The following is a 10058-nucleotide window of genomic DNA, read 5'->3' as shown; positions in this document are numbered from 1 at the left end:
TTGCCCCAGCTTCTTGGCATAGTTAGGATACTGGACAACACCGCAAGTATCTCCTTGCCAATAACATTTTCTGTCTGGCATAAATTGCAAGGCCATGCCAATAGACACTCCCAAAACCACAAGAATGAATGTCAATCCAATGCATTCCATCTTTTAGTTGAGTCTTGCTCTGCCAAAACCTTTTCATGTTTTTCCATTGCATATCTAATTGTCTCAGCCACAATAATGTCTACCAAATCAAGAGGAAATAGAGCCAAAAAAATTTGAATCTCTGTAAACTCTCTTGGAACCTATCCCAAGTCTGGACCCCCAATATCTACAAATGGTGGTAATCTCTTGAAAGTTGCTTCATGCTCCATAGGCATTTTATCAACACTCTTTCAATTTGGAAAGCTTACATTTGACCAATCACCCTCATTATCGAAAACCCACAAGACAGGTCCTTCTGCCTCCAAAAGCATCTTCACACTCTTCTTCCTTGCCCACGGATGCATATTTATCTCCGGAATCATCACCATCTTGCATAACATCCATAGGTCGACCCTTCTTTACAAAATTCTTTTGTGAAGGGCCCCACTTCTTGAGAATCGTCCTCCCCTTCTTGTGATCATGACTACTCTCATCATGAGAATTAGCATTTTGCCTCCTTGCATTTACGTCCATAACTCTAGCATCACAATTTCTTACAAGACCCACATCATCAAAAAACCTAGCACCTACTTTGGCATGAAAGCTAGTACCAAACATAGAAGCATCCAAATTAGTTGCATCCACATGTTTACCAAAAAATTCTTTTGCATGTATTGCCCTTGGTTGGCCTCTACCCACAATCTTCTTCTTAGGAGGTCGACCTCTCTTAGCAACTAGAGAGGGCACACTAGGCACTCCAACAAGAGGCATGCTTGCAATAGAAGCAATTGGAGACACACCCAAACCATCCGTAGACATAGATTTCTCATGTATATCCACAACATTGGAGTTCAATGCATCATCCATAGCATCATCACATGCATCATATGATCATCCTCAAAAGGCATTTTAACCGCATCAAATGCAAGTGGCATGTCCATATTCGGCAGTACATTTGACCTTACATTAAGAGCATCCCTCTTTTGTGATGCCAAAAACTCTGCCAAAGTGAACTCATCATCCACATCTACAATGCATTGGCAAGGCATATCCATGCTTGCATCAACAATCAAAACAAGATGCATTCGCACGGACGCCCATGATAGCATCTAGGGGGTGGAGTGGCCTTCGAAGACACAAACAACCTTTTGCATGCATTGAATGATATGATTATGCTTGGATAGCACTTTTCTTTCCAATCATGAGGATGTGTCTTCTTTGCCCATGCAAGCCCAAACTATGTGTCTGGATAGAGCAGCTCACGGCCATCTAAAGCTTCACAAAATTGAAGAGAGGGTAACCCAGACCCTAGCGTAGGCACAACCATGAGGAGGGGGGACGTGGTGCTTTCCATGCAATGCAATCAATCCACCTGCACAGTGCACCTATGCTCTCTTTTTTCCTACAAAAAAAAGCTTCACGAGAACAATATTTTGCTTTGTAGCAACTCGCAATAGTTTCGGAGACAGGCGTTAGACTACTAGCGTTAAATCTTGGGTTCAATTTTGACCCTTCAATTGCCTTGCCCATTCGATGGTTGGCTTTTGCCAACCTTCTCCCTTCCAAGGCTCCATAGCCAAGGCCAAGGAATTAGAAAAAGCTCACAAAAAAATGCATTATTTACAAGCTAATTAGTCTGTTTTTTGGCTTTAATAAATTTGGGATGCTTTTTTGAGTCTTGACAGACAACCTAGGCTAGTTTTCTAGTCATTCATGCTAAATGTGCCCTTCTTAAAGAATCAAGCACTTTAATGTGTTTGCAAGACGTTTTAGTGTTTCATGATACTTTAGTATCCAATTACATCAAGTACAAGACTAGTGTTAAGAATTTAGTGGTATAAGTGAATTAGGTGATGTGTGTGGTTTTAATGACTTAAGTGCTAAAGAGAATCTATTTTGAACACATTGTTTTGGTTTGCAAGCTTGTCCAAAGAATTAGATTACGAGAAAGCGCAAATCATCTATCGAGCGGAGCAAATTCCTTGTAGTTCTCAAGACTTGACCGCCATCGCACAAATACAGGAAGACGAAGGTGAGCTCGAGGGCAAGTCGTTGAGCCTGAAAGAGTGTAGAAAGTTGTGCAGTGACCACTTTGCATGCAATAGTCTATTTAGGGTCATTGGTAATGCTAAAGAGACTCTGTCATTGAAGCTCTTTAATCTCCTGCACGTGGGGTTGGCAAAGGTGCTTGCTACTACAATTATTCATACGTCAAGAGTGATTGCTAATAAACAACAATCAAGTAGCCATCTACTTTGTTCAATAGTACTACATCTACTACATCTTAAGAAGTGAGTGAACTAGAACGATTGTTTATGCACAGTTAGTGTTGGTCGCAACCAAATTGCACACAAAGTGGCTGCTAGCACGGAGAACACTCCCACACCTCCTCACAAGCATCCATTTGTCTTACTTCCTAAAGAACATGCAGTGCCTAAGACCATGGCAATCCACTTGTCTTACTTCCTAAAGAACACGCAGCGATTGAGACCATGGCAATTCAAGAGATAGAGCTTGGAGCCAAGGTGAGACATTGACAGGCCTTCGAGAAACCATTGCAGCCTTACAAAATAGGCTACAAGTTTTAGAAAACAAGGTTACTCGTTATTTTGCAGTAAATGAGCATTTTCCAAAAGAGGACAATTCATCAACACATACCAACAAAATGTGCCATAACGGATCTTCGCTTGAGATAGACAAATTTAGACTCTCCAACATCATGGGAGATTTTGCTCAAAGTTTTCCAGCCCACAGTGATGCTTTGTATACCATTTTATAACGAAAATGTGAAAAAAATTGATGTTTGTTTATCTTAATAGAATCTAGTCCATTTGATCTATCAACATGAGGCAGAGAGGCAGAGAGAGAGAGAGAGAGAGAGAGAGAGAGAGAGAGAGAGATTTTAAACGAGTCTTACCATGCACCGAGCGAGTTTTTCCGAGCAAAGACAAACCCGAGCAAGTGTTTGTACGCAATATAGTAAATTTTATCATCAAAAATATATTTATTGTTTGTTATATATTAATGCACTACAACAAAAAGAGTTTTCAATGGATATACTACCTCCTAAATTCCAAAAGATCAAAGTTTACTTTTGAAAAAAGTAACACAATATTTGAAAATACTATCTTTCCGCTCAATCTCTATTTAATTGTAATCTCCTCTGCTTCTACTCTTCTTTGGCTTGGATTTTTCTCGCTTGGGCTTCACATGTTTGAGCATGAAGTAAGATTGATAGACTAATAAGAGCTCTAGACCTTTACTTAATGCTCAAGTCATCCTATGTTCCTTTTGTAAGGTAAGTGCTCCCTTGTCTAGTATTTTGGTTCCTGATTGTCATTTATACTTGAGAGCATGTGCATCCTTCCTCCTCTTAGCCACAGCAATTTGATAGCAATTTATTGCACCTCATTAGTTCATTTATACACCAATGGTCCCTTCCATGTCATCTTGCCCTGTCCATAATACAAGGTTGTCATCTTCATACAAGGGCACCCTTTTTACACGACACATGCCCGACAAAAACCATTAATTATGAAAGACCTCTTTTGTCACAATAAAATCATGTTTTCCTTTAATTGACCAACATATGCCTTTTTTAATCAGTTTATAAAAATAACAATCAAAATTAATACCGTTCTATGCCTTAATTTTTTAGAAAGACATCATCATAATTGAAATAACTACCCTCAAGGGTGCACGTCGACATGTGGTGCTAGAGAGAGAGAGAGAGAGAGAGAGAGAGAGAGAGAGAGAGAGGCTCTCATGGCGGTTTGTGTGTTCGGCAACATTTTTGCCGCAACACTTGGTTGCCATCTAAATTGCCTTCAAGAATGCACGTCAGCGTGCAGCGGTAGACAGAGAGAAAGAATGGAGGAGGCAGCATTGGGCAAATATAAGCAGAAGAAATGGAGCAAGCGAAAGCAGAAGCAGAAGAAATGGAGCAAGGGAAAGCAGAAGCAGAAGAAATGGAGCAAGGAAAAGGAGAAGGAAAAGGTCCACAATATTATGGTTTTGTTTGATGAGGTTTCTTACGATAAGCTTCTTTCTGATGTTCCAAAGTACAAACTTATTACCCCATCCATCCTCTCAAATCGACTAAGGATGAATGGGTCACTTTCTTGCAAAGCTATTAGGGAATTGATGGCCATAGGCACCATATTTAGGCTTGTAGATGCTCATCAGTGTTCAACAAAAATCATTTTTTGAAACATACAAAATTTTTTTCCTTGAATTTGCCAACAGATTTAGCAAATTAGGTTATCTTTTTGGGTTTTTGCACTATTTTTCTCTATTTTGGGGCGGAATTTCTCCTTTTCCTCTTGCTCTCAACCGACATTTTTGAAATTGAAAACGGCATGATTTTAAGTTGAGACACATTTTTTGGAATTGACAAGAGTTGAACTCGAGACCTTTTATTCAAGAGGGAAATGACATAACCAATCTACCACACTTGCGTGATTGAAAAGATAAAAAGAAGAGAATTTTAATGTCGTAGGAAACTATCCCAAGAGAGAGAGAACCTGCCCTTGAAGTTTTGAACTACCTTAAGGTACGCGCGCCGGCGCGCGGTGCTAGAGAGAGAAAGAGAGAGAGAGAGAGAGAGAGAGAGAGAGAGAGAGAGAGAGAGAGAGAGAGAGAGAGAGAGAGAGAGAGAGAGAGAGAGTGATCGATGTTGAAGGAGATCCTTTGGAGGTGGGATATCTACAAGCTCATGCAGAAGCTCCTGTTCGAGCTCTTTCCGCCGCAATTACGGTGCGTACTCTCCATCATTAACGAGAACGAAAGGCTCCTCTTCTGCAGATTGGTGCTGCTGAAGAGGCCGAATATGAAGAAGATCATGAAAAAAATGTTCATTAGAATGATCACTAAAGCACGCAATGGCGAAGAAATTATAGAAGCTGATGATGCACTAGTGTGGATGCATGCAACAGAAATGGTGCACGAGCACCATTTCTAGCGCTGCACGACGACGATGTGCAGGCTGTGCCAGAGAGATTCTATAAATGGTTGCCAATTAAACTCTACCATATGGAAATTGAAGGCTGCCAAGCACTATGGCAAGGTAGCCACCTGTTGGGCCAGTTTATACAACATTAACAGGGAAGAAATGCAGTGGGCAGAGTACATACAAAATGCAAAAAATTGTATGAGGCAAGAGCGCGATCGAGTGTCTCTGCATGTCCATACAGGCGTTCGGAGCCAACTTCTATCAGCCTTGCAACACGCGCTACAAATATTCATGCTGCCTACATATTCACACAGCACTGCCTACTGGCTACATATTTACATAGCACTGCGTTTATTATAAGTTGCCAACTTGCCTCCCTCCCTCTCTGCTTGCTCGCTCATATTTGCCAACTTGCCTCCTTCCTCTCTCCCTCTCTCTCTACGTTTCTCTCTCACTGTAGACTTCCGTTCGGCAACCTTTCGAATGCATTTCGATCGAGAGTGGGACGGAAGAGTATAAAGAAGCCTATAAAGCCTGCACTCCATCTCCATTTTCTCTACACTGAGTCTACAGCTCCTGCCAGTACCCCAGCACTCCTCTCCTCTCTTGCTTTCACTATTATTAGCGTAACAACTCACGAGAAGAGAGGGAGAGAGCCGTCCCATCTCCTCTAGTATCGATTCCTCCTTCCCTTTTTCCTCTATAGCTAGTGCCTCTGCAAGACCGCCCAACAAATTTGAGCTACCCCTCAGCAGTAGCTCTGTACTTTAGCCTAAAATTCCCTGCAGACCTTCCCCTACGATTAACCTCCCGTTTCTGCCTCCACTTTTCCAATTAGCATAGAGCGCAATATCTCCGATGGGGAAAATGAGAGAAAAGAGCAGAGATCATCTCCGAAGCTTGTCCCCTGTGCTTTCATTGATAGCGCTTTCCATCACCGCAGGTCATGTGCATGCAGCTCCCATATTCACTATTCTTGAACTTACCAAATGCGAGATTGCAAATGCCTCCTCTGTTGGAGGCCCCCCTCTCACCCTCTCCTTCAATTGCTGCCTCCCCTTAACCTCCACACCCATTAAGGATTTCTCCTTTGAGAGATAGAAGCCCAAAAGGAAGCTTATCAGGAGGCCTGCCCATACAGTGAGTGAAGAGTACATTGCTTATCAGCACCTCCCGTTCGAGAGTTCGTCACCTGCAACAACCGAGATCAAGAAATTGCACAACTAATTGTGGGGCCGTGCAACTGGACACTGATAGTGCATCAATAGCCAGCGGCCTAGCTGTGAGGCTTGAGTGAGCCCTCGCGAGTCAAGATTTTGTAGGGTCAATCTCTTCGTGAGCCATCTCAAGCATGAACGTGTTCTATGCGACACCACGCACATGTCCCTTGAATTTAGAGGGATCTCTCTCTCTCTCTCTCTCTCTCTCTCTCTCTCTCTCTCTCTCTCTCTCTCTCTCTCTCTCTCTCTCTCTCTCTCTCTCTCTCTCTATACATAAGCTACAACAAAATATTGAAATCACGTGAAAAGCTCCCTTGGTTTTTGTGCTGAAAATTAAGAGAGCTCCTTAATTATTATTTTTTGTAGCTTGCTCTTTTGCTCGGTTTAGAGATTTCTTGGAAAATCTTGCTCGGAGTTAGGGATCCCTCATTTTAAACTATTATCAATATACATAACACATGAGAAAAACTACAAAGACCAAGGTCTACAGTTCAAAGTATCAAATCATGTATTCCTTTCAACTGAAAATCCAAACAAATACGTCTCAGTATCATGCCATAATAGGGTAAGAAGGTCCTGATTAGTGTGACAGTATAAGTGAACAGCATTCCAACTTCTCAAACAACAGCCAAGGAAAGGACACCCTTACCTGCATCCACAGTAAGAAAACAAACTATTCGTTAGTTTTCAAACCGCATAACAGGTAATTGGGGTGACCTAGTTGTCATCCATGTCGCCTTGATGCTAACTTAAGAAGAAAACTATGCCGTTTAAATGAAAATGATGTGTAATAGCCTTCTTAAAGGCCGTGATTTCTAGAAACAAATCATCAAAGTGTTAGGTTAAATTTTTCAAAATGTAGAGTATTCCTTTCAATTCAAAGTTTAATACCAAAATTCAAATGTGAAATAGAGCCTAAAAATTTCCTTAATTGACATACATAATCAGCTAAAAGAAGCTCATACTTCCTTAACCCCATCAGTTTCCAGAAGACTTTCTTTAGAAAATTAATTCAATGTATTTATTGAAGTCAAAGTTCTATGTAAACCTTTCTTTGTTCTGCAGAATAAAAGACTTTTTTAGTTTTATCTTCCTCTAGGTAATTACCACTGAATAGCCAATTGGGTTAAATTTATGTGAGATCCAGGTCTAGGCCGATAAAGGAGCCCATACAACCCAGATGAAGAGCGAACATAAAAGCAAACGGAATTTAGAGAATATTTCAAGGACAAGCACTAGAAGAGATACTTTTCCGATCAATAGTGTGAGCCCATTACCCACCTGTTCTACAAACACCATTAGAACCAATCACTCATTATTCCATACCATATAAACCAGTGGAAAGCCCATCAGCTTCCCAACCATATCCAAGTAGATAAAAGGTTTATACAAACTATACAGAGGAGAAGTGGAAAGCTAGTTAATACCAGCAAAAAAGACCAGATATAAGGTTAGCCCACACTATATCATGGGCCGAATACTTTACAATAATCCTATATACCATACAGAGGATAAGAGAAAGCCCATAGGTGGTTTATACCAACACATAATGACCAGATATATGGTCACACCCAAACAAATTCGGGGCCTGAAAACTATATATCAGTCCTAGATACAGCATCATTGACAAAATAAATCCCAGCTCTACGAGTAACATGTAAGAGAAACTGTAATACTCACCTCCAAGCCAGAAGTATTTTCCCAAATACTCCAGTTTGTAGTCAAACTTTGCATGGCCGAAAAAGCCAAAACTAGAGGAGCATCAGTAAGAGATTCCTGACAGTATCTAGCAACGGCAAGGCAAGCCTTGACCAAATGTATACATGCAACATAACTATTTTTCTCAACAAAAAAGTAGTAAAAGAAATTATATCTCCAATAACCATACCTAAGATCGAGATGAATATAATACAATAGTCCCAGTTGTAGCATCATCCACATATGAAGCACCAGCTGGATAGTTTAGTCGTTGGTAAACCAAGCAGTAGGTAAGAGTAACTGCAATAAACAACTCCCACTCGAACAATTACATTATATATACATATAAAGGAGAAGTAAGTGTGAAGCAAAATCTATAACAACAGCTCCTATAGACTATAAAGAGGAGAAGAGACTGCACATAGGCGATTAATAGCCTCCCAAAATGACTGGTTATATGGTCGAACCCGACCAAAATTTAGGCCGAATACTATATCACAGTCCCAGATGCAGCATTATTTTCAAATGAAGCTACGGCGAAAAATGTTTCATTCTCGTAAAAAGAGCAACAACTATAAGAAACCATCACGTACAAACAGTTTCCCATATTTCATTGCCCTATATTCATACCAAAAATCCACCTTGATCCGGGTCAATAATTGGTGCCACCATTTGGAACCAACGTTTTGAAATGCAAACCTGTGTTTATATGAAACATCTAGCTAATCTATCTATATCCAGGCCAAGAAAATCTACCCCCAATATTCTCGCTTGTAGAATGCACTTATGAGCAAGTATAGTCATGTTTACTCATCCCAGCAACGAAGGTGGGGGAACAACACCACCATATCAAGAGATATGCAAGCAATCCGATTCGAAAAAAATACTCCAATTCCGAAAGCTAGCTACCACCCCAGACCAGCAAATACACTTACCTTCCAATGGCCGAAAAAGACAAGAACCAGTACTTGTTCACATATGTAACATCTATCCTATATATCCATAGCAAAAAATGCCTTACCTCAATACTCCAGTTCATAAAATCTCCTCCAGAGTAGGTGTAGTATTATGTTTTCATCTTCCCAGTAAAGAAGGTGGGGGAGACTACCCCATTAAGATACAGGCAAGCCAAATGCTTCAAAAATAATAATTATATTATGCAAGCTAGCTGTCACCATACCAACTAGTATACTTACCTTCAGATGTCTGAGAAGACCAGTACCAGAAGAGCATCGTTAAGAGTTTTAATCGTCATTTGTCAATGCCTTGATCAGCAAGTCAAGCCTTAACTAAAACCTCAAAAACAAGAGTAGTAAGAGAAGCTATTGCCGATCATTACTACCATTTTGTCATCAATACCAATGGCTTCGGCTTCTTAATACATCCAAAACTACCTGTATACATAGTATGCAATCATAACACCTATATGCATAACAATCATAACACCTGTATACATACCACGTGTATATATAGTATACAAGCTAGCGGATACTAAAGGCAATCATAACACCCGTATACATAGTATGTAAGCTAGCGGATACTAACTCTTAGTATCACCCGAGACCAGCAAAAAATTCCCTACATAGGGCCGCATAAAGCAGTAGCCAACTAGTTAGCTATGCAAACAGTAGTTGATACCAGATCGGTTGGCAAGCCAAAACCCCAACCAAACGAATCCATGCAACACTTTTTATCATAAAAGAACCCAAAGAGCAGTAGTACAAGAATAACCCCCTCAATTCCTAAACTTATAAGCTTCATTAAATTCATTTTCAATACCACCAGCACTTGCTATAGCAATAAGTCCCAATTCCCTCCTTTTTAGCGAACATATCATGCCTTACCCGAAACAGTATCAAAAATGTTTGAAGCAAAAAAAAAATTAAAAAAAAATCCTCCTTACCTTTGTAGTATCCACCACGTTTTTCTTGCTAGGGGCCATGCTTTGTAGACCCTCAAGTGTAGCTTTGTACGATGAACAGACCAATATAGAGTATACACACAATGAGAGAACACACACACACTTGCAGAATGAAAACTAAGTGAGCTTGTAGCTCACC

At 40.4% G+C, this 10058-nt stretch overlaps 1 protein-coding gene across 1 annotated transcript; it reads right to left on the bottom strand.

Moving 5' to 3' along the window:
- Positions 1 to 417: 417 nt before the first annotated feature.
- LOC147441859 (uncharacterized) lies at positions 418 to 948 on the bottom strand. The gene has a single exon (XM_086529531.1). It carries the CDS (start codon positions 946 to 948, stop codon positions 418 to 420), a length of 531 nt encoding a protein of 176 aa, XP_086385657.1.
- Positions 949 to 10058: the final 9110 nt, after the last annotated feature.

This window comes from Adiantum capillus-veneris, chromosome 14 (genome assembly GCF_014529385.1).
Source record: "Adiantum capillus-veneris isolate H3 chromosome 14, ASM1452938v2, whole genome shotgun sequence".
Classification (NCBI taxonomy): Eukaryota; Viridiplantae; Streptophyta; class Polypodiopsida; order Polypodiales; family Pteridaceae; genus Adiantum; species Adiantum capillus-veneris.
The sequence above is the reverse complement of the archived record's forward strand: the minus strand, read 5'-3'. Positions and strand labels throughout refer to the sequence as shown.